We start from the raw sequence: 23,686 nt of genomic DNA, 5'->3' as shown, positions 1-23,686 counted from the left end.
AGCACGGGTCTGGGAATCAGGGGACCTGGGTTCTAATTCCGAATCTAATCCCGAATTGTTTGCTGTGTGACCTTGGGCAAGCCATTTCACTTCTCTGGGCCTCAGGTTCCTCATCTGTAAAAGGAGGAGTCAATATAACAGTCTATGAGCCCCATGTGGGACAGGGATTGAATCAGGATTTTTAGCTTGGTTTTTTTCTTTTTTGGGGTGGGGGGAGAAGGTTGGTATTTGTTAAGCACTTACTATGTGCTAGGCACCGTTCAAAACGCTGGGGTAGACAAAAGCTAGTCAGGTTGGATACAGTCCATATCCCACAGTATTAATCCTCATTTTACAAATGAGGTAACTGAAGCCCAGAGAAGTAAAGTGACTTGCCCAAGGTCACACAGATGAGTGGTAGAGTGGGAATTGGAACCCAGATCCTTCTGACTCTCCAGCCTGTGCTTTATCCACCAGGGCACACTATTTCTCAAGTCTAATCAGAGTACTATCTGATTAGTCTATATCTAACGGTGTCTAGCACAGAGTAAACATTTAACAAATACTAGCATTGTTATTATTATTAAGGAGGTCACCCTTCCCCGGGGATAGAGCTGGGTTCCAGGAGGAGGAGAGTGGGGTGTCGGTTGGTAATCCTTGGCTGCCCCTCAGCTCAGGCAGCCTCCAGAAAAAGGAGGTATGGAGGACAGAGGGGCAAAGGACAGAAGGGGATGGGGAGAAGAACCGGGCCCTCATCATGAGGAGCAGCATAGCTCAGTAGAAAGAGCACTGGCTTTGGAGTCAGAGTTCATGGGTTCAAATCCCAGCTCTGCCAATTGTCAGCTGTGTGACTTTGGGCAACTCAATCAATTGTATTTAATGAGCGCTTACTGTGTGCAGTGCACTGTACTAAGCGCTTGGGAAGTACAAGTTGGCAACATATAGAGACAGTCCCTATCCAACAGTGGGCTCACAGTCTAAAAGGGGGAGACAGAGAACAAAACCAAACATACTAACAAAATAAAATAAATAGAATAGATATGCACAAATAAAATAAATAAATGAGTAATAAATATGTACAAAAATATATACATATATACAGGTGCTGTGGGGAAGGGAAGGAGGTAAGATGGGGAGGATGGAGAGGGGGACGAGGAGGAGAGGAAGGAAGGGGCTCAGTCTGGGAAGGCCTCCTGGAGGAGGTGAGCTCTCAGTAGGGCCTTGAAGGGAGGAAGAGAACTCAACTTCTCTGTGCCTCAGTTACCTCATCTGTAAAATGGGGATTAAGACTGTGAGCCCTACGTGGGACAACCTGATCACCTTGTAACCTCCCCAGCACTTAGAACAGTGCTTTGCACACAGTAAGTGCTTAACAAATGTCATTATTATTATTATTATTCACTAACTAAATAATAATAATAATAATAATAATAATAATAATGATGATGATGGCATTTATTAAGCGCTTACTATGTGCAAAGCGCTGTTCTAAGCCCTGGGGAGGTTACAAGGTGATCAGGTTGTCCCACGGGGAGCTCACAGTCTTCATCCCCATTTTACAGATGAGGGAACTGAGGCACAGAGAAGTTAAGTGACTTGCCCAAAGTCACCCAGCTGACAATTGGCCGTGCCGGGATTTGAACTCATGACCTCTGACTCCAAAGCCCGGGCTCTTTCCACTGAGCTGTCCCTATGCAGCAGACAAATGGCAGCAAACCTTCTGACTGCCATGCCCGTGCCCTGTCAATCAATCAATCAATCATATTTATTGAGCGCTTACTGTGTGCAGAGCACTGTGCTAAGCGCTTGGGAAGTACAAGTTGGCAACATATAGAGACAGTCCCTACCCAACAGTGGGCTCACAGTCTAAAAGGGGGAGACAGAGAACAAAACCAAACATACTAACAAAATAAAATAAATAGAATAGATAGGTACAGGTAAAATTAAATAAATAAGTAGAGTAATAAATATGTACAAACATATATACATATACACAGCTGTCCCTATGCAGCAGACAAATGGCAGCAAACCTTGAGACTCCCAGGCCCGTGCCCTACCCCCATGCCTAAATGTCTCGAGGTTCAAAGAAACCACATATAAAGTGGCTTAGATTCCTCTCTGCCTGTTCTGGGGGAAGATGAGGTGAAATCAGGAATCCCAGTGAAGCTGTGGGGGATTAGCTATAGCCTGAGGAAAAAATCAGATTTCCTTTCTTTACGATTCTGCCTCATCGCTGCCCCAGCCCCCAGAGCAGCAGACATTTCCCAGAATCCTCGATCAGGGACCCTTTTGATTTTTATACATTTACTTGTTGCTTGTTTATGTTCTATTTGCTTTCTCATTTTAGATTTTAATGAGCAGGTATGCAGCACAAACAAGAAATGTTTTATTGAACTCCAGCCAGGAAGCAGACAGCAGCCACTTGAATTTCAAAGGAAATGATTCTTATTTAATCAATCATATTTATTGAGCACTTTTTATGTGCAGAGCATCGTACTAAGCACTTGGAAGAGAATAATACAACTGAATTAGTGGACACATTCCCTGCCCATAACGAGCTTACAGTCTCTCTTCAAATGAAAAATTCCTTGTCAGAATCCTAAATCAATTCATCAATAGTATTTACTGTATACAATAAAGTTGGTAGACATGATACCTGCCCTCAAGGAGATTCCAGTCTAGAAGGAGAGATATACCTAAAGTTAACTGCCCTGTGTAGTTCACACTAAATAATGGATTTCAGCTGTGCTAGTATTGCAAGAATGTATGCTGAGTCCTCTTAATATTTTAGAATATTTTTATTTTACCATGACAAAATTAGCCTTTTATTTGACAAGGTATGGATAGTAAACTATCTATAACTATAAGATTATTGAAGGCAGACTTTTTCTAGAACACCTGAGAAATTGATGACATGAGCTTATATTTTTCAGTTAAAGTTTTAAACCTTTTTAAAATTCATTTCTTTACAGTGATTAATTTTCCCATTTTAATATATATTTTATGGCGCTTATCCATATCCCAGTCTGGAAAACAAACCCAAAGTTTTCCCATCACATTAAAACTGAAAACTGAGGAGGCAAGCAATACACAACTCTGCTCACTATTACAGTTTCTCAGGCTTTCTCACACCCCTGTCTTTTTGCTTATCAGACAACATTAAATGACAACAAAAGAAAGCCCTTGCTCAAGTGATAATCACTTCGCTAATATGACTGCGAATAGGTTAGCACTCATAAACGACAATTCTTCACAGGTACCTTTAGGAAGAGTCATATTTTCTGCCATGGAAATAGCCGACTTTTCTCTATCTCTTTTCTTTTGGTATTTGTTCAGCACTTACTATGTGCCAGGCACTGTGCTAAGCACTGGAATAGATACAAATTAATAAGGTTGGTCACAGTCCCTGTCCCACATGGGGCTCACAGTCTTAATTCCCATTTTACAGATGAGGTAAATGAGGCCCAGAAAAGTTAAGTGACTTGCCCAAGATCACATAGAAAACAAGTGGCAGGGCAGCATCAGAACCCAGGTCCTCTGACTTCCAGTCTTGTGGTCTATCCACTAAACCATGCTACTTCTCTGTCCCCCAAATTCCCAGCCTGTGCTTTTTGAGGTTCTCTTTCTCCTAGATATCATAATTCCAGATCATCCACCTTTCAGACATGAGTGGGGGTCTCCCGTCCCCAGGCACCCAAAATCTAATGCTACCTCCCAACTCCCTAGCCTCAAATTTTTGAATCAGTCATCCTTTATTGTCTTTGAAGCCTGCTGCCCCTCTACAAGCTCCTCAAAAGCCTTTATATACAAGTCTCTTCACCGCCTCCTTCACTTCACGATTCCTCAGGCTGTAGATAATGGGGTTCAGCATGGGGATAACTGTTGTGTAAAATACAGAGACCACTCGGACCTGATCCAGGGAGTAGCTCGAGGTAGGTCGTAGGTACATGAATATAAGCGTCCCATAGAATAAGCTGACAACGGCCAGGTGTGAGGCACAGGTAGAGAAGCTCTTGAGTTTCCCATCAGGGGACCGGATCTTCAGGATGGTGATGATGATGAATATGTAGGAGATCAGTACGATCAACAGGGAACTTAGTTGAATAAATCCTGCCAAGGCAAAGACCAAGATCTCACAGGTACGGGTATCAGAGCAAGACAGAGCCAGGAGTGGGGGAATGTCACAGAAGAAGCTGTTAACGGTTTTGGATTTGCAGAAGGAGAGTTGAAATATAGAACTCACAACTGTTAAGGAATTAATAATTCCGGCAACAAAAGACAGGGCCACCAGCGAGACACAAACCCTGGTGGACATAAGGACAGGGTAGAGTAGAGGGCTACAGATTGCCACATAGCGGTCATAAGCCATGGAAGCCAGAAGGTAGAGTTCTGCAGTTGCAAAGACAATGAACAGAGTTAGTTGGACCACGCATCCAGAGAAGGAAATGGCCTTTTGTTCTGACAGAAAGTCGGCCAGCATCTTCGGGAGCGTGACTGAGGAATAACAGGAATCCAAGAAAGACAAATTGCTGAGAAAGAAGTACATGGGAGTATGAAGGTGAGGCATCATCCTGATCAGACAGATCAGACCAAGGTTCCCCACTAAGGTCACCATGTAAACCAGCAAGAACAGGCCAAACAGTAGTTTCTGCTCCACAGGGTCTCTGGCAATTCCCAAAAGCAAGAAGCCATTCACTCTACTCTCATTTACATTCACCATGAGGCTCAATACATTTCTGATGAGAATAAACCACAGACCTCGTAGAAATGCCCCCCAAAATAGGTCCCTAAACAGCCGCCTGAACAGGTTGGTCAGGGTTCACCTGGAAAGTGTTTGTTGTTTATTGGCTCGAGCTGCTCCTCCTGGGTTTTTAACACGAGTCCTCAGTTGCGTGGGTTGGTGGGAAAAACAGGAAGTAGCTTTTGCCGTAGAGAGTTGCTGTGTCCTCATCTGTAAAACAAGGATTAGATAAGGAATATGCACACAAGAACTAGTAGGAATGTTGGGGGAAACTGCATGAAAGGAAAGCCCTTAGGAAAAAATATTAATCAGAAGTGTTTATTGAGCAAAGAACACTGTACTAGTAATAATAATTTTAGCATTTGTTAAGGTTTTACAAAGTGTCAAGCCCTGTACTAAGCACTATGGTAGATAGGAGGTCATCACCCCATGTGGGGCTCACTGTCTAAGAAAGAGGGAGGACAGGTACTGAATCTCCATTTTGCAGATGAGGGAACTGAGGCATAGAGAAGTTAAGTGACTTACCCAAGGTCAGATCAGCCATGATTAGAACGCAGGTCTTCTGGCTTCCCAGCCCGTGTTTTTTCTACAAGGCCATGCTGGTTTCTCAGTGCTTGACAGATATTCCATTATAAATTCCTTTCATGTCCTTCTGTAAATTCATAGCTGAGGAAATTTTCATAGAAAATGCATTTTGGTTTCAGCATATCTTCTGAGTGTACTTCTCACCCATCAAGCTCAAGACAATCTGATTGGCTGTGGGAATTGACTGACCAATAATTACTCATATTATGTGTTTGGTTTTCACTATTAGATACCTTTTCCCAAAATAGAATATTCTTTCTGCAGGGTGAACTAGCCTCATTTTATTTGCTCTTTCATGATGAAACTTGAAAACACATTTTTCTTAAAAGTTTTTTTGTTGAAGATATATTTTCCTAAACTATCACCTGCAATCAAGTTTTCATAACTTCCCGAATGTGTATTTACTGGCATCTTTTAAATCATACCATTAATTCTCTGCATAAAACCACTTTTAGGCAATACAGCATTTGCAAATGTTTCCAAAGTCCAGTCAACAGTCATTCATTGTCTGGCATCTTTTAAATCACACCATTAATTACTGGCATCTTTTAAATCATACCATTAATTCTCTGCATAAAACCACTTTTAGGCAATACAGCATTTGCAAATGTTTCCAAAGTCCAGTCATTCATTCATTCAATCAATCGTATTTATTGAGCCCTTACTGTGTGCAGAGCACTGTACTAAGTGCTTGGGATCAATCAATCATATTTATTGAGTGCTTACTGTGTGCAGAGCACTGTACTAAGCGCTTGGGAAGTACAAGTTGGCAACATATAGAGACGGTCCCTACCCAGCAGTGGGCTCACAGTCTAGAAGGGGGCAACAGATAACAAAACATGTAGACAGGTGTCAAAATGGTCAGAACAAACAGAATTATAGCTATATGCACATCATTAACAAAATAAATACAATAGTAAATATGTACAAGTAAAATAAATAGAGTAATAAATCTGTACAAACATATATACAAGTGCTGTGGGGAGAGGAAGGAGGTAGGGCGGGGGGATGGGGAGGGGGAGAGAAAAAAGGGGGCTCAGTCTGGGAAGGCCTCCTGGAGGAGGTGAGCTCTCCGTAGGACTTTGAAGGGAGGAAGAGAGCTAGCTTGGCAGATGTGTGGAGGGAGGGCATTCCAGACCAGGGGAAGGATGTGGGCCGTGGGTCGATGGCGGGACAGGCAAGAACAAGGTACAGTGTTGTAATGATGTGCTTGGATTTGCTTGGCAAATTTTTTTCCAGGTGCCATTAGGGTACAAATATCCCATTTGAGCAGCAACATATGCCTTGAACCAGCTCACATTTCCCACTGCCACACTAACTCTATCTTGGGTTGACATCATCACTAAACATTGGGTTCCTGTCTTACCGAGGACCTTTGGTATGCAGAGCAGCACAGTAGGCATTTGGGGGACATAGCAATGAAGTCCTAGGCCCAGGCCCTTCCCTTAGGAGCTTTCAAGGCTTTCCAGGGGTGGGGAGGAATGTGATCAGCTAAGGAGGGGAGGAAGGAAGATGATGTTACTGTAGTTCAGCACAGGATTCAGCATGACCATGGCTATGGACTTAGTGCCCCGTCACTCCCTAAATGGCTGTTTTTTCCTTGCAAAAATCTCCTCAGCTTCCTGTCAAGTCAAAGTGTCTCTGAGACAAATGAGTTTCTCTAGCAAGCAAGTGCTCTACCACCCACAAAGGTAGCCATTCATCTGCTGATGAGCAAAACTGGTGTACTTTGGGTGTTCTGTGAGCTCAGTTTTGTGTTCTATGAGCTGAAACAATAATATGATTGATTTTTCCCTGAGGGAGAGAATTGAGATTTTCTTCTGTCCAAATTCATGGGAACAAATTCCAGTAGCTTGGTCGGCTGTGGGAGGAAAGGTTGTCCTGTCCATATGGGCTCAATAAATGTCAATGGGTAGACAACTATAGACATCTACAGGGAAAGCCCTAGACTTGCCAAAGAGAAGTGAAAGGAGGAGATCATAAACCCTCTAGACTGTAAGTTCATTGTGGACAGGGATCATGCCCACTAATTCTATTGTACTGTACTCTTGAAAGCGCTTAGTACAGTGGTCTACACACAGTAGTGCTAAGTGTCATTGGGTGATAAATTGTTTAAAGAGCTGCTCTGTTCTTACTCCCTTCAAACTCCTATTTAAAGCCCCCTTTAGAAACTACCTTGTCTCCCAGTAAGAATCAGTGTGGGATATCTCCAGTTTGGGGGCTTGTTTTTGTAGGAAAATCCTATGGACTCTGATACAATCTTCATTTTTCTTCATGGATGCTTTCTTTCCTGTTCCTCTTTTGGAAGACCCCATGTCATGAGAAGCAGCGTGGCTCAGTGGAAAGAGCATGGGCTTGGGAGTCAGAGGTTATGGGTTCAAATTCTGCCTCCACCACTTGTCAGCTGTGTGACTTTGGATAAATCACTTAACTTCTCTATGCCTCAGTTCTCTAATCTGTAAATCTGTAATCTGTGAAATGGGGATTAAGACTGTGAGCCCCACTTGGGACAACCTGATCACCTTGTATCTTCCCCAGTGCTTGGAACAGTGCTTTGCACATAGTAAGCACTTAACAAATGCCATTATTATTAAATAGCCTGTGTGTGGCATCTATTTTTCTAAATCCCAGTGATTTTCCTGGGGTTCTTTATTTTCTCAAGGTAATTGTTAAACGTTAGCTACTCATTCATTCATTCAACTGTATTTATTGAGTGCTTGCTGTGTGCAGAGCACTGTACTAAGCATTTGGAAAGTACAAATTGACAACATACCAAGATGTTGTCAAGCACTGTTCTATGCATAGATAAAAGTACACGTTAACCAGACACAGTCAATGTCCCACATGGGGCTCAAAAAAATCCCACTTAATCTCTCAAAAAGTAACTCACATGACCACTGTGATTTATTTGTAAGCACAGCTGGTGGCTTCCTATGACACATAAAGGCAAGAGAAGGCTGGATGAGGAACACGATATAATTGCCCCAGGACTTTCCTGAGAAGAAAATATGGTGCTTACCATAGACTTTCCCCAAACACCTAGTGGATGGAATATTTGGGGCACGGATTACAGTAGCTCTCTGGAATTGATTCCAAATGCTTCCTAATTCAGAAATTAAATATGCAGTTGAAAATATGAATCCACTCACCAATCATCTTCACAAATCTTCTAGATGGGTTATTTTTAAGGGAAAAAAAAGAAAACTGTAAATCACACAAGGTTCAAACTCTAAAAGCTCAAATGACCAGAGAGACAAATTTCCTGTTGGAAGGAAATATTTCATTTCAGCTACAAGTATCATTCAACATCTTTGACTTCAATAAGAGAAAAGTATCTTTCTGTTCAAACCATTCTCATTTATAAGCAGCTCCATCCAGCTGGTCCCACAGAATCAGCACTGTCTCTGGACATGGTGCTGTTTCCCTTTGGACAACATAGAAATCCTCATATCAGAGACCTGGTAATCCCTGAAGCCTTGTGCCTCAAGTTTTGAAACCTCTGAGGGGGAAGTTCAGCTGGGTCAAGCTTCCCCTTATTCTTGGCTGAACCTAAATCTCCTAAAAATAGAAAACATTTCAGAAAGTCATATGTGGATGTGCAGGGCTCTTTGCTTTCTTTTTTAAAAAAATTCAGATGCCCCAGGTCAAATGAAGATCCAGAAACTGTTTGCAAATATTGAGCAGAAAGCCACCAGACATGGGTTTGGGAATCTGGTGTGAGAGGGGGAGGCTCAGGATTTTCACAGTTGGATATTGTGCTTCCTTTCCTTACTGAGACCATGGGAAACCATTTAACTCAGAGTGCCTCCATTTCCCAGGTGCAGACTGGGAACAATGATTATTTCAGAGGGATGTTGGGAGTGGATGCACTAGCATGGGAATTAGCTTCAAGCCCTTGGGAAGAAAGTTGCTGAAGTAATCCCATACATCAATTTTAGCCCTTGTGGGAGAGAAACAAAATGGATGGGGTTAGTGTCCTGAACCAAAGACTAAAAAAGACTCTGCCTGGGCCCTATGGATGGGGAAAGTGTGCTGCAGAAAGGAAGGATTGGGAAACCCAAGCCTAGAAGCCCAGGTCATTTTGGTCAGGGAACATGTCTATCAACTCTATTACATTGTACTCTCCCGAGAACACAGTAAGCACTTCAATACTTGACTCATAGAAGCCCTAGCTTAGGCACTAGTCACGTCCAGGTGCTGGTCTTCAGGAAGAAAATTTCCATCAGTGTCATCCAACTGCCCGTGATAATCCAGTACTCTCTGTCCACTTCCCATTATTGCTACTGTTTCTTGGTCAGCATGGAGGGCAGCAACAGAGTGCCGCGGGGAAGATCTACTAAGCCCTACTGAGAGCTCATGGCCTCTTGGAGGCCTTCTCAGACTGAGCCCCCCCTTTCCTCTCCTCCTCTTCCCCTCTCCATCACCCTGACTCCCTCCTTCTGCCCTACCTGCTTCCCCTCCCCACAACACTTGTGTATATTTGTACATATTTATTACTCTTTATTTTATTAATGATGTGTATATAGCTATAATTATATTTTTTCTGATGGTATTGACACCTGTCTACTTGTTTTGTTTTATTGTCTCTCTCCCCCTTCTAGACTGTAAGCCTGTTGTTGGGTAGGGACCATCTCTATAGGTTGCCGTGTACTTCCCAAGCGTTTCCTACAGTGCTTTGCACACAGTAAGTGCTCAATAAATACCACTGAATGAATGAATGAAGCAAGCCTGGGCTCCAGACAATCTCCCATGGCCCCCTCATGTCACCCATGGTTGGGAGGGGTCCTACAGGCTCAACATCAGATTCCCAGTCTCCCCTAGGAAAGAACTTGGAGAGGTCCCAGGAGCCATGCAGGGGGTAAACACAGGGAGGAGAGTTCACAGGGGGCTGAGGAGAGGGCTGCCTGGAGGCAGTAGTCCTGGGCGCAGAACCATTCATGAACCAGACTGAGGGCAGGGATACTGAGTCCTCCCAGAAGCAGTAGGCAGTGAACAAGCTTGACTGACCCAACAGATGCAGAGCACTGTTCTACATGGGCTGGTTCTCCTAGAACACTCATCCTTGGGGGTCCCAGTGTTTAAGGAAATTTGCAGTTCGGTAGTCATGCTTTGTCTCTTGCCAGCCATGTACACCCAACCGTCTTCCAACACTGAACCGACCTGTTTCTAGGCACGTTCGCTTTGTTAGATCCTTCCCGATTTCCATCTTCATATTCTGGCCAAAACATGGAGGGAAAATGTGCATTCTGGCCAAATTGAGTGTGCTTGATGTAAGTGTGGGTGAGAAAATAGATGCAACCTCTACAACTATGACCCAGCATCAACAGCTCTAACTCCTCCTTCATTCTTTGGCAGGAAATGATAATAATAATGATCACGGTATTAAGCACTTACTATGTGCCAAACATTATTCTAAGCATGTGGATAGTTACCAGGTAATCAGGTTGTCCCACATGGGCCTCACAGTCTTAATTCCCAATTCACAGATGAGGTAACTGAGGCCCAGAGAAGTTAAGCGACTTGGCCAAAGTCACACAGCTGACAAGTGGTGGGGCTGCGAATAGAAGCCAGGACCTCTGACTCCCAAGCCCGTGCTCTTTCTACTGAACCAGGCAGGCAACAGAGAGGAAGCTCTGTGACATGGGTGTGGGTGGCCGGCTGAGCTGTTAGAGGGTGTCCCTCCCAGCCAGCAGCACCACCAGCCCCCAGACAACTCAGAATTAGCTACTTCTGGAACCAGGTCCCCAACACCTCCTTGAGACTAGAGTGAATTTGGGGTGGCCTGCTGCAACTAGCCGCAAATGTGAAGCACCTGGTGAGTATATGCATGGCTGTCAAGTGGGTGGATGGGGGGGGGGAGGGGGGGCGGGTGTGTGTTGTGTGTGTGTTTGTGTGTGTGTGTGTAAGAAGCAGTGTGTTTCAGTGGGAAGGGCATGGGCCTGAGAACCAGACGACCTGGTTTCTAATTCCAATCTGCTACTTCTCTGCTGTGTGACGCTCGGCAAGTCACTTAACTTCTTTGCACCTCAGTTTCCTCATTTGAAAAAGGGGGATTCATTACCCATTCTCCCTCCCACTTAGTCTGTGAGTCCCACGTGGGACAGGGACTGTGTCCAATCAGATTATCTTGTAACCATTCCTGTACTTGACAAATAGTAAGTGCTTAGCAAATACTGTCTGCCAGGTGTAGCTCAGAGAAAGAATAGGCTCCTTTGCCAATCAGGTCACAGATTGCTCTCCGGTCTGGAGATACTGACAAGTGGCATCTGACCACTGACCCCGGTCCGAGGAAGTAATTGAGAATAGTTCAAAGAAGATGAGCATATTGAATGGAGAGAGGTCTCAGGAGGTGGGACGAGACTTCTCAGAACCACTTGGATTGGGGGCTTCGGGTCGGGCTCATTGAGATGGTGCCCACGATTGAGGAGGATTTGGGTGTTGCAAATATCGTCACATGACCTCTCTCATCTAGTCACTGCAATCTTTTCCCCGGTGTTTTATTTTAGGGACTCCATCCATGTGGGTAGGACACATTAAAATCCTTCAGCCAGTTGGTTCTCAGAACTGTAGCCGGGGGAGCCGATCCAGCGGCCGGGTGGCCTGAGTCCTGGTGGAGCTGATTGGCTGTGATGGTATGCCTCCTGCCACAGTTATGCCTTCCCCTCCTTGGTACCCTCACCTCCTTTTTCTAGCCCCCACCCTGCTAGATCAAGGGATCCCATGTTTCTCCCTGCAGCGCAGGGAACAGTCAATCAATAGTAGTTAAAGCACCATACTAATACTAAGTATCTGGGAGAATACAACAGAAGGAAGCTGCATGTCCCCTGCCCTCTAGGAGTTTACAATCTAATGGGGGTGACGGACAGTTGGAAATTGCTTGAAATTAGTGAGAGGAGGAAGAGGAGAATATGAGAAGCAGCATGGCTTAGTGAATAGAGCATGGGCCTGGGAGGCAGAAGGACTTGGGTTCTAATCCCAGCTCTGTCACGTGACTGCTGTGTGGCCTTGGGTAAGTCTCTTAACTTCTCTGCACCTCATTTACCTCTTCTGCATATTGGGGATTAAGACTGTGAGCCCTACACGGAACAGTGACTGCTTGTGTCTATCCCAGTGCTTAGTACAGAGCCTGGCACATAGTAAGGACTTAACAAATACCACTAAAAAAATTGAATTGGGAACAGGAAGCAGAGTCCTAGGGGAAGCAATTTCCTGTAGACCAGCTGCTGGATCCTCCTTGGTTCTACATTGATTCTTTGAGACCCTGGGCACTTGAGCTGGTGTTTATTTTCATGGTGGCCTAAACTGGGTGACAATGGGCTTCAAAGGAGACTGCTCAGTTCCACCAGGTCAAAAAGATGACAATTGGGTTTTCTCTGTAGGCATTGGTCAGCTGTCAGTGGTGCCTTCATAAATGCTCATTCGGAAAGGAGATTTGGACCCTTATGTTTGATCTGAAAGACCCAGGCAATCACGAGGCAGATTTGTGTGTTTGCCTCAGGGAGCTCAGCTCTGCTGAGGGACTTGTTTCTTGCTTTTTAGGTTCAGTTTATTAGGGGAATGTTTTTCTTCCTCCTTTTCCCACATCTTCCAGGTTTTTCTTTGTCTCTGCAAATGAAAAGTAGCAACTTTCTCCCATTGCTCATAATTATCCCTTTATTACTGTGCTAAAAAGTTTCTGGTAAAGAAATGCCAAGTTTGTTTCCTTAATAATGCCCAGAGTGAGGTGTCTGGGTGTTTGCAAAAAGTGTTTTTAATTGCTCCACTCTGTTCTTACTGAGTACTTACTGAGTATACTAAGTGCTTGGAAGAGGACAAGGCAATTGAGTTGGGAGACATGATTCCTGGGGGGTCTAGTGGCTAGAGCATGGGCCTGGAAGTTGGAAGGACCTGGGTTCTAATCCTGTCTCTGCCTCTTGTCTGTTGTGTGATAGTTTGGTTGTGTTAACTTCACTGAGCCTCAGTATCCTCATATATAAAATGGGGATAAAATAGCTGTTTTCTCTCCCCCTTAGGCCGTGAGCTCCATGAGGGGCACAGGCTGCGGCTAACCTGATTATCTTTTACCTGATTGCAGCACCTACTACAGTGCTTGGCACATAGACCTCAAAGACTACAGTACTTACAATCTACAATAATTATATGATACAATTAGTATATGATCATAGTAATTTTAAAAGGGAAGTCAGAGTCCCCAAGGAAAAGGAGCAGCATGGGGAAGTGGAAAGAGCCTGGGTCTGGGAATCAGAGGACCTGGGTTCTAATCCCAGCTCTGGCACCTACATCCTGTGTGATTTTTGGCAAGTCACTTAACTCCTCTGTGCCTCAGTTTCCTCATCTGTAAAATGGGAATTCAATGCCTGTTCTCCCTCCTACTTAGACTGTGAGTCTCATTTGGGACAGGGACTGTGTCTGATCTGAATAACTTGTATCTTCCCCAGCACTTAGAACGATGCTTGACACAATGTAAGCGCTTAACAAATATGATGATGGTAATAATTATAATGATGATGTCCCCAGCAGCAGCAATCCCTCCCAGAACAGGGGCAGGGCCGTTTTCTTTTTCCAAATGTCCTTTTGTTACCACCGCTCATCCGGGAATCTTTCTGCCCAGGTACAGTCTGACTCTGTCTACACAGCAGCAAGGTAAATAAAGACTTGGAGTTCTCCAGCTTGGTTATCAACTCTGATCAAGTTCACTGGATAATTACTCAAGTTCCACCTCTCTGGGTAGCCCAGCAACAGGAAATAAAAGGACTTTCTTCAAACTTTAAAATCTTCATTAATCTCAAAGCTCATTTCTGATTTCCCTCTCCTAGTTTTCAAAAATAACTTTGGAATTCTGAAGGGAATTGAAAGCCAGGGCTTGAGGGACTGTGAGACTCTGCCAGACTTTATTTTGAGATCAATTCCTGTTATTATAGTAGAGTGGAAAATGGAGGCCTTCTGGCTTTTTAGGTCTTTAAAGGCTTCTCTCTCCCAATCCTCTTCCCCTGTAAAATCCCCACTCCCTTTCCAGCCCCATACTCCAAATGAAAAATTGTCTCCAAAGCCTCAGACCACTATCTAAAAGTAATTTTCTAACTATAGCTCACATATATCTCCACCCTCCCTTGCATATGGTAACCAAGTGAGTCTCTGTAACCAGTTTCACTTGCATGTATCAGAGACTCATTACAAGAGGTAAAAAAAAAATTCTACTTGGCTTTAATGATCTACAACAGAAAAAAGGTATCTTTTCCTCAGAGGGCACATCAACATGCTGCTGGTCTCTTCAATCCACTTCCCATTGGTGGAATTTTACTGCCTATTAGGGATATGATCCCTGGAGCCTACTGAAGGCTGAAATCATGAGCCTGGAGTCTTCTTGAAATATTTAATGCCTTCCTGTTCTAGGTAGTGGATCTGGATTTCAATGTTATGCTGGTTTTTCTCTCAAGGTGAGTGCAAAAACCAGTATCATATCCCTTTTGTCAGTTGATCTAAGCTATATCATACTAAACCATCTTTATTGTTTGTCTTGGAGAGTATAATGTTTCAGCTAATCAGAGAGAGCAGATCTGGCCGCAGATCATTTAATATTTTTAAGTCAAGGTAAGAGATATGCTTATACTAGCTTCCCTCCCTTAAAAAATTGACCTTGGTACGGTGTTGAATGTACTGCTTGAATTTCTATCAAATTGGGATTTGATGTTATTATATTCAACATTATAAACAAATTTGTGAGCAGGAAATGTAACTGCTAACTCTGTTATATTGTACTCTCCCAAGTACTTAGTACAGTACTCTGCACATAGTAAGGGTTCAATAAATATCATTATTGAGTCATTCCATCTAAGTGCCCTACAAATATGGAGTCAGCTTTTAAAATAAGAAAATGGCAATCCAAATAATTCATTTTGCTTCTTACGGTTAATTCAGGGATTTAATTCAGGCAAGCAAATTCATCACTGGACATGCAAAGATGCCTTTCCTCCTGCGGGATTTGTGAGGAACCAAAGGAAAACCGACCAATTTGACCACCCTTAAACCAGGCTGGGCTGGATGCTTTGCTGACCCATCTTTTACCAAAAGCTATCTGTGGATTTTATTGTTACTTTGAAAGGACTACATTTCCAACAGAAGTTACCTTGGAACCTATAGAATTCAGTGAGTATCTGGTCTCCTTCACAACCTGAAGGTCCAATCCAGCTTTATGATCTTTAAAAAAAGGATCTAATTCATTTCCTTAGCACCTCTTAAATTAATGGAGGACTTTACATTTTAATTCTAGGTGGTAACCATCGGGAATAAAAATATCTACATTATCTTGTATTTCCTACAATCACCCCTGGAATTCCATTTGGCTGACTCACTGGAGAGTTGGTAGTTCCTTTGAAATGAAGATGATTGATGCCTGAGAGCTCCAGCTTGTGAAGTCAGATCAAATCAGTAGCTTCCCAAATAGGCACAACTATCTTCCAAACTTTTGATGTACTCCAACATCAGGTACATTTTTGCATAAGATTTAAATGCATTTTCCAGCTAAATATCACTTAAGAGAAATGGGATGTTATTTTGTGAGACAACTATATTGGCTGAGGTTAGAAAACAGCCTTTGTCCATGTCCCCTCCCTCCTGCCCCCAAAAGAGTTAGTGACATTAAGATTTTACTTTCATCCTGTATATCTGGGCTTCTAAGTAGTGAAGGAAAATCAAGTGCCCAAGAGAAGTATTAATAATATTAACTATGGTATTTGTTAAGCCCTTACTATGTGCCAAGCACTGTACTCAGCACTAGGGCAGATAGAAGAAAATCAAGTCCCACATGGGCTCACAGTCTAAGTCAGAGGGAGAACAGGTATTGAATCCCCTTTTTGAGTATGAGGGAACTGAAGCGCAAAGAAGTTTAGTGATTTGCCCAGTCACCCAGCAGACAAGCGGAGAAGCTGGGATAGAACCCAGGTCCAAAGCAGTTCGGCGAATAACCCATTGAGCAGGCAAGATGAAAGAAAAACTCCGCTCCTCCTCCCCCACCCCGCAAAAAAACCCAACATAGAACTCATTTTTAGTCTAGGAGGGAATGAGATTGCTGATTAGAAAAATCTCTCCATCTTTATGACTTTAGTTTCTGCGTTGGGGGCATCTGCTCCATCAGCAGATGTAAACATCAATTCTTAAAAGGTTTGAAAACACTGGATTTAGGAAAATCCATACTCCAAAAATGGTCTCAAAGATGGAGAATCTGTTCGAGTATAACTTAAAAGGCTGAGAAGGGTTCTAGGATGTTCGTGCTTCAAGCAAACTTTGTCAGCTCTTTCCCCATCACTGGATAGAGATTCAGCTTATTTTGATTATCTCTGAAAAGTGGAAGGCTAGATTAAGCTAACCTCTTTGGCACTAGTTTCCTTCAGAACTGAATCCTGAAGGCTACCCAGAGGTACCACTTTCCTAATAGGGGATTTCCTCACTTGGAAGAAAGAAAATAAAAACAGGAGGAAACTGTAGTGAGAATTTCAGTTCTATCCACTACAGAAAAAGCAGAGACCTCACTTACCTTTCCTAAACAAGAAAATCTAATTCCACCCTAATTTTAACTGCCCTCAGTGACCTAATGACTTCAGACTAAAGACCAGGTTATCCACAGATCCCAGCTCTGAGGAATATACAGTTTTGTGTTGGATGCCTCCTGGAAATTATACCATCTGCTCCTTGCCAGGAATTACCAGGAATCTCCTTTTTACAGATGAGGACACTGAGACACAGATAAACCAAGGGACTTGACCAAGAATGACCAGGAATCCTGGGGACCACTCCAAGTTATTCCCATCCAGCCCCCTTAGAGTCAGAACTCATTTGGCTTGTACTTTCTAAAATTCAAGCTCTCTTTCCTTTGTCTTGTCTCCATGGGTAGGAGAAAATGAATGAACTGAGAGGTACATTTTTGCACATGTATTTTCCGGCTAAATATCACTTAAGAGAAATGGGATGTTATTTTGTGAGACAACTATGGTGGCTGAGGTTAGAAAATAGCCTTCTCTCCATGTCCCCTCCCTCCTGCCCCCAAAATAGTAAAATTAAGATATGACATTCATCCTGTATCTCCCGGGCTTCTAAGGAGTGAAGGAACATCAAGTGCCTTAATTAAATGTGGTGTTTGTTAAGCACTTACTATGTGCCAAGCACTGTATTCAGCACTAGGGTAGATTCAAAAAAATCAAGTCCCACATGGGCTCACAGTCTAAGTCGGAGGGAGAATGGGTATTGAGTCCCCTTTTTGAGAATGAGGGAACTGAAGGCCAGGGAAGTTTAGTGATTTTGCCAAAGTCACCCAGGAGACAAGTGAAGAAGCTGGGACACAAACTCAGGTCCAAAGTAGTTCAGCTAATCCATTGAGCAGGCTACATAAAGAAATATATGTTCACATTTGACGAAATCGAGCAGTGCAGTCACAGACAGAGTAGAGTCCTCACCCCCCCCCACCTCCACCCCCCTCGAAAAAAACCTCCACAGAGAACTCATTTTTTGCACTTTATAAAATTCAAGCTCTCTTTCCTTTGTCTTAGTTCCACAGGTAGGAGAAAATGAATAAACTGAGAGGGGCCAACTACACTGAGGTCACAGAATTCATCCTGGTTGGACTTTCCCATCACCCCAAGAGTCAAATCATTTTTTTCTGTATCTTGCTCCATCTCTATCTGGGAACCATCTTGGGAAATATCTTCATCATTATTGTAGTGTGGAAAGAGCCTCGACTTCACACCCCAATGTATTTCTTCCTCTGCAATCTTTCCTTTGTTGACCTGTGTTCCACCACCACCATGGTGCCTCTGGTCCTTGTCAACTGCCTGAGAGACTGCCCCACTATCACCTACAATGACTGCTTCGCCCAAATAACCATCTCCGTCTTCTGGAGCAACACCGAGTGCTGGCTGTTGGCTGTCATGGCTTACGACCGATTTGTCGCCATATCGAACCCCTTGCATTACACACTGATCATGACAATGAGGGCTTGTTTCCAGATTGCTGCTATTATGTGGATAAGTAACTTCCTGGTAGCCCTCATTCCTGAGGTCATCATACCGGTTCAGTTTTGTGCAGGGCACAATGTAGTGAACCATTTTGTATGTGAGTTGGAAGCTGTCTTTAAGCTGGTCTGCTCGGACACCACTGTCAGTGAGATCCTGATGCTGATATGCTCGATCTTCATCTTGCCCCTCCCGTTTCTGTTCATCCTCCTCTCTTATATCCGGATCTTGGTGGCCATCTTGAAAATCCCCTCCACAGCTGGGCGGAGGAAAGCTTTCTCCACCTGTGGATCACACCTGACCGTGGTGATCATCTACTATGGGACCCTCATCTCCATTTATCTCAAACCTCAGAACAAAGACAGTAAGGACCAGGACAAAATCATTTTTCTATTTTACGGAATAGTGATCCCCATGATGAACCCTCTCATTTATACGTTAAGAAACAAGGATATGATAGGAGCCTTGAGAAAGGCAGCTGGGAAAACCAAGCAAGTAAGGCTGTCGGTATGAATTCTATGACATAATGCTGAGTTGAGGCTGACTTGAGAAACAGGTGTAATTCATTACAGGAGAGAAACAAACTTGAATTGATCCATAAGGGCATTTTTTTTAGCATTTATTAAGCGCTTACTATGTGCAAAGCACTGTTCTAAGTGCTAGGGAGGTTACAAGACGATCAGGTTGTCCCACGGGGGGGCTTACACTCTTCATCCCCATTTTACAGATGAGGTAACTGAGGCACAGAGAAGTTAAGTGACTTGCTCAAAGTCACACAGCTGACAGGTGGAGGAGCCAGGATTTAAACCCATGACCTCTGATCCAAAGCCCGTGCTGTTTCCACTGAGCCACGCTGCTTCTCAGTATTTGGAGGGCCCCAGATTCTAAGTCTGGCTCCCTCAATTGCTGTGGGAATTTGTCCCTTAATTTATCTGTGCCTCAGTTTCTTCATCTATAAAATGGGTATTCCAAACCTATTCTCTGTCCTACTTAGACTGTGGGACAGAGACTATGTCTGATTTGATTACCCCAGTGCTTACTACACTACTTGGCCCATAAGCACGTAACAAATACAATTAGTACGATGTACATATCTTTAAATTGTACATTACAAATTAGTTATATTAATGTCTCTCTCCCACTCTGGAATGTAGGGTTGTTGTAAGCAGGAAACATGCTGCCTGTCAAATCTGTTGTATCTTAAGCTCCCAAGCACTTAGCACGCAGTGTTCAGCCTATAGTAAGTGGTTAAATAGCACATTTGTTATTCTTCCTGGAGTAGGGAGGGGTTGGGCTGGGGGGTCGGGGGAGATGGGAGGATAAGACTTTCCACAGTCTAATATTGGCTCTTCCGTTCCTTACTGGGACCATGGGCAAACCATTTAATTCTGAGCACCTCCATTTCCCGGCTATAGACTGGGAACATTGATTATTTTAGAGGAATACTGGGAGTGGGTGCGCTAGCAAGGGGACTAGCTCCAAGCCCTTGGGAAAAAAGTTGTTGAAGCAACCCAATGCATCAATTTTAGCCCTTGGAAGTTGCTACAGTGGAAGAATAGAAGCAGTGGGGCAAGGAAAGGCTGATGACAACTGACCTCACATGTGACTTCCCATTCCAGCCACGTGTCATAACAGCCTTTTCTGTCTGATAGGCATGATCCCCTTCACCTTAGAAATGGCAGCTCTACGTTTTAGAAAGGGCTTCAGGTTTCTGAAGAGGTTAGGGGAGATTCACGGGCAGCCTGGTGTAGATGGAATTCACCCTGCTCCACTCTTTGACCCCACGGTCTCTGCTCCATCCCAGGCTAGGAGAGTGAATCTGGTTGAAGGCAGGGTCTGGGGCAGTTGAAGTGCAAGGAGTCTGGGTTGGGCAGGGCGGACTTCCCTTCCTTGCTTAGCACACACATGGGGGTCCATGTTAGTTGGCAATGGGGCCCAGGGAGATCCTGCCTGCACGGCCCCTTCTCAGCCTAAATTAGAGATTCATTGAGTCTGCATTGATCCAATTTAATGGGTGATTGCTCGGCTTCCCACGGTACTTGGCTGCTTTAGATGAGCTTGGGGTTGGCAGCTGAGTCCCAATGCCAGTGGGAAGCTCCTGGGTCAGCAGTTCTTCCTGTTGATCCACTCCATTCCCGCAGACACCTCGATGTCTCCGAGCTAGAGGAGCTGAGGATACACGGAGTCGCTTGGTGTTGGGGCCTGGGGCTGCTGGAACACCCGGGGCTCTTGGGGAGGCTGCTCAGGTGAGATGAACTGGCATAAACCTCTTGAGGCTCAGAGGAGCCCAACTCGGGCTGGGTTGAAGTCGTGTCCTTAATTCAGTGTGGGAGAGAAACAAAATGGAAGGGGTTAGTGTCCTGAACCAGAGACTTAAAAAAGACTGTGCCTGGGCCCAGTGGGGAAAGTGTGCTGCAGAAAGGAAAGGATTGGGAAACCCAAGCTTCGAAGCCAGCTCATTTTGGGCAGGGACTGTGTCTATCGACTCTGTTACATTGCACTCCCTTGAGAATACAGTAAGCACTTAAATACTTGATTCATAGAAGCCCTAGCCTAGGCACTAGTCACTTCCAGTCACTAGTCACCTCTCATACTAAGTGTTGGGGTAGATATGAGACTATTGGATCAGACAAAGTCTCTGCCCCTCATAGGGCTCACAGCCCCCATGTGGGAGGAAGAACAAGAATTTTAACCCCATTTTACAGATGAGGAAATTGAAGCACAGAGAAGGTAAATGACTTGCCCAAGGCCACATAGCAGCAGGTAGCAGAACTGGGATTAGGACTCAGGTCCCCTGACTCCTAGTCCCATGCTCTTTCCACTAGGTCACACCATTTTCCAGAGACAGGGACAACAGTGTCACTGCTACTGCCTTCCTTCCTGATCTTTCCCCAGAAGAGCAAAGTGACACATTCCCTGCCCTCAAGGAGTTTACACTGCAATGGGGCAAGCAACATAAAAATATTTACAACTTTGAATTGTGTGGACATGTATACCTGACTGCTGAGGGGAATTTAGATAAAGTTCGTAAGTGCTGGAGTTGGTGAAAAGGATGCTATGGCTTAGGACCGAGGAAAATTAATCAGGGAAAGCTTGTCTTACCTTGATTATCTTGTTCTATCCCACACGAGAAGAGGACAGAGGTACAAAATAATGATAATAATCATGACATTTGTTAAGAACTTACTATGGTTTAAACACTGTTCTAAGCGCCGGGCTAGATATAAGTTCATCAGGTTAGACATAGTCCCTGTCCCGCAGGGCGTTCGCAGTCTAAGAAGGAAGGGGAAAAGGTATTGAATTCCCATTTTACAGATGAGGAAACTGAGGCAGAGAAGTGAAGTGACTTGCCCAAGGTCACCCAGCAGGCAGGTGGTAGAGCCAGGATACCCAGGTCTTCTGGCTCCCAGGCCCAGGCTCTGTCCAGTAAGCCATGCTGCTTTGCTGGAAAAGGAAGCATGAAGGATTTGGGTTTGGTAGCATCAATTTGGTTTGGCAGCCTGAGAGCTACCAAAGAAAATTATGCAATCTCCTTCTTGAGAGAGCTCATTCATCCCCCCCGCCCCCCCCAGGCCCACAGCACTTTTGTAAATATCTGTAATTTTTAAATTCATATTAATGACTGTCTTCCCCCTCTAGACTGTACGCTCTTTGTGTACAGGGAATGGTTCTGCTTATTGTTGAATTGTACTCTCCCAAGCAATTAGTATAGTGCTCTGCACACGACTGAATGAATGAATGACTTCAGGGTTGCTGGAATGGGCCTGAGGCCAGCCCAGGGATACCCGGTTCCTAAAACATCCCTGCTGGCACCGTGGCATCCCACTGACATTAGGTTGGCTTAGGAAGTTAGGTTTTTGTCTTGGGCAGACTTGGATCAACAATTATATTTTTGATGATGATTGCATCTTTCCAAAGTCTGCAAGCTGCTGCTGCTGCTGCGAGTGGCTCATCTGAGCTCTGTGATCTGAGATCATTCATATCCCAGAGCTAAGTGAGAAGTGGGCTATTTTACTGCTCTCTATGGGGAGCCACCACCTTATGGGGCTTGAATTGTGGCACATCCAGTGTCAAAGTAGAGACAAATGAGAAGGGATTGTGAGAGCAACTTAATTCCTCACAGGATTTGACAATCCATGTGCTTTCCCCTGCCCTGCACTTTGCTTGTTGCTCATGATTGGCAGGGAGAAGAGAGGGTGAGTGGGGCAGTGCAAACCTCTAGTACCGGAATCGATTCCACTGAACAGATTCTTGGTCCTTAGTGTCAGGACCAAGCCTCATTCATCCCCTTCAGAGGTAAAAGATGTCGCTGATGGCAGATGATTTCCCACAGAATCCCAGGATTTAAATACCTTGGGAAATCAAGTTCAGCCCCTAAATTATGCTACCTCTTCTTCAGGGGTAATTCTGTTTCTAAAATGTCTACCTCAATTTATTTTTATGAAGATCACTTTCTGCAGCTAGCTTAACATGGAACCCAGTATGGGTGGGAGGATTTGTGTTACAGGGTGAAGTTTGAGGGTCTGGTGGGGAAAGTCTGTTCCAGCAGCTCAGAGAACAAGGAAGAAGGGCTGTGAATTGGAAATATTTTCCTTTCATTTTCCTTAATAGGAAAAATGGCACTTGAGGGTTTTTTTTTGCCAGATGAGAAGTTGCTACACTGATGGGTCTCTGATTCCGGCACCGATCTCTGGTACTGAACCTATGAATCCCCGCCATTCCCACAGGATGGGGAAGAAGATATCTCAAGCTTGCTCTGCATCTGCTTATCACTTCTCTTGGGGCCCTTCCACCTGTTTCCTCACCTTGCAGACAGGATCCAGGCAATAGCACAAGTACTACTGATGGACACTGGCATTGAGCTTCATGGGATCAGGCTCTACCCCGGTGTCCGAATTCGTCTTGTCGAGATCTTTGATTCCTCTAACGGTGGGTTGTCTTCTTTGTCCTGATGCTGATGACTAACCTTGCCACCCTGCAGGGAAGTAGTAGCCTCATCATTGTCCTCATTTGGGGTGACCTTCCCCTCCACATCCCCTTGTACTTCTTCCTCAGCAACTTGTCAATCCTGAACCTCTGCTAACCATTAGCCTCCGTGAAAGTCCGTCCTACTGGACCTGAGTTGTCTTTCCCCCAGATGGGCATCTTCCTCTTCCTGGACAAGGAGGTACACCCTCCGTTCGTCTTCGGGATTACTGCTGTTTGTCACCATCTTGCAATCCCTTGAGCTTCCTGCTGATCATGAGCCATCAGGTGTATGGGCAGATGGCAGCCACCTGGGTTGGGGTTACTCCTCCTGCCAACCGTCCTGCTCACCCCGTCACTGTGGCTCTGCTTCCGTGAGCCCGACACCACCGACCGCTTTGTCTGTGATGTC

At 44.4% G+C, this 23,686-nt stretch overlaps 2 protein-coding genes across 2 annotated transcripts; one reads left to right on the top strand and one right to left on the bottom strand.

Annotated features, from left to right (window-relative positions):
• Positions 1-3,769: 3,769 nt before the first annotated feature.
• LOC119929591 (olfactory receptor 1019-like) lies at positions 3,770-7,620 on the bottom strand. The gene is made up of 2 exons (XM_038747762.1): positions 7,481-7,620; positions 3,770-4,715 (listed from the first exon to the last, which is right to left on the bottom strand). The coding sequence occupies exons 1-2, from the start codon at positions 7,618-7,620 to the stop codon at positions 3,770-3,772; spliced, it is 1,086 nt and encodes a 361-aa protein (XP_038603690.1).
• Positions 7,621-15,702: 8,082 nt separating this feature from the next.
• Positions 15,703-18,822, top strand: LOC119929634 (olfactory receptor 13H1-like). Its single transcript, XM_038747814.1, has 2 exons — positions 15,703-15,790; positions 17,848-18,822. The coding sequence occupies exon 2, from the start codon at positions 17,866-17,868 to the stop codon at positions 18,820-18,822; it is 957 nt and encodes a 318-aa protein (XP_038603742.1). The 5' UTR covers positions 15,703-15,790; positions 17,848-17,865.
• The last annotated feature ends 4,864 nt before the right edge of the window (positions 18,823-23,686 follow it).

Source organism: Tachyglossus aculeatus, chromosome 6, assembly GCF_015852505.1.
Source record: "Tachyglossus aculeatus isolate mTacAcu1 chromosome 6, mTacAcu1.pri, whole genome shotgun sequence".
NCBI lineage: Eukaryota > Metazoa > Chordata > Mammalia > Monotremata > Tachyglossidae > Tachyglossus > Tachyglossus aculeatus.
The sequence above is the reverse complement of the archived record's forward strand: the minus strand, read 5'-3'. Positions and strand labels throughout refer to the sequence as shown.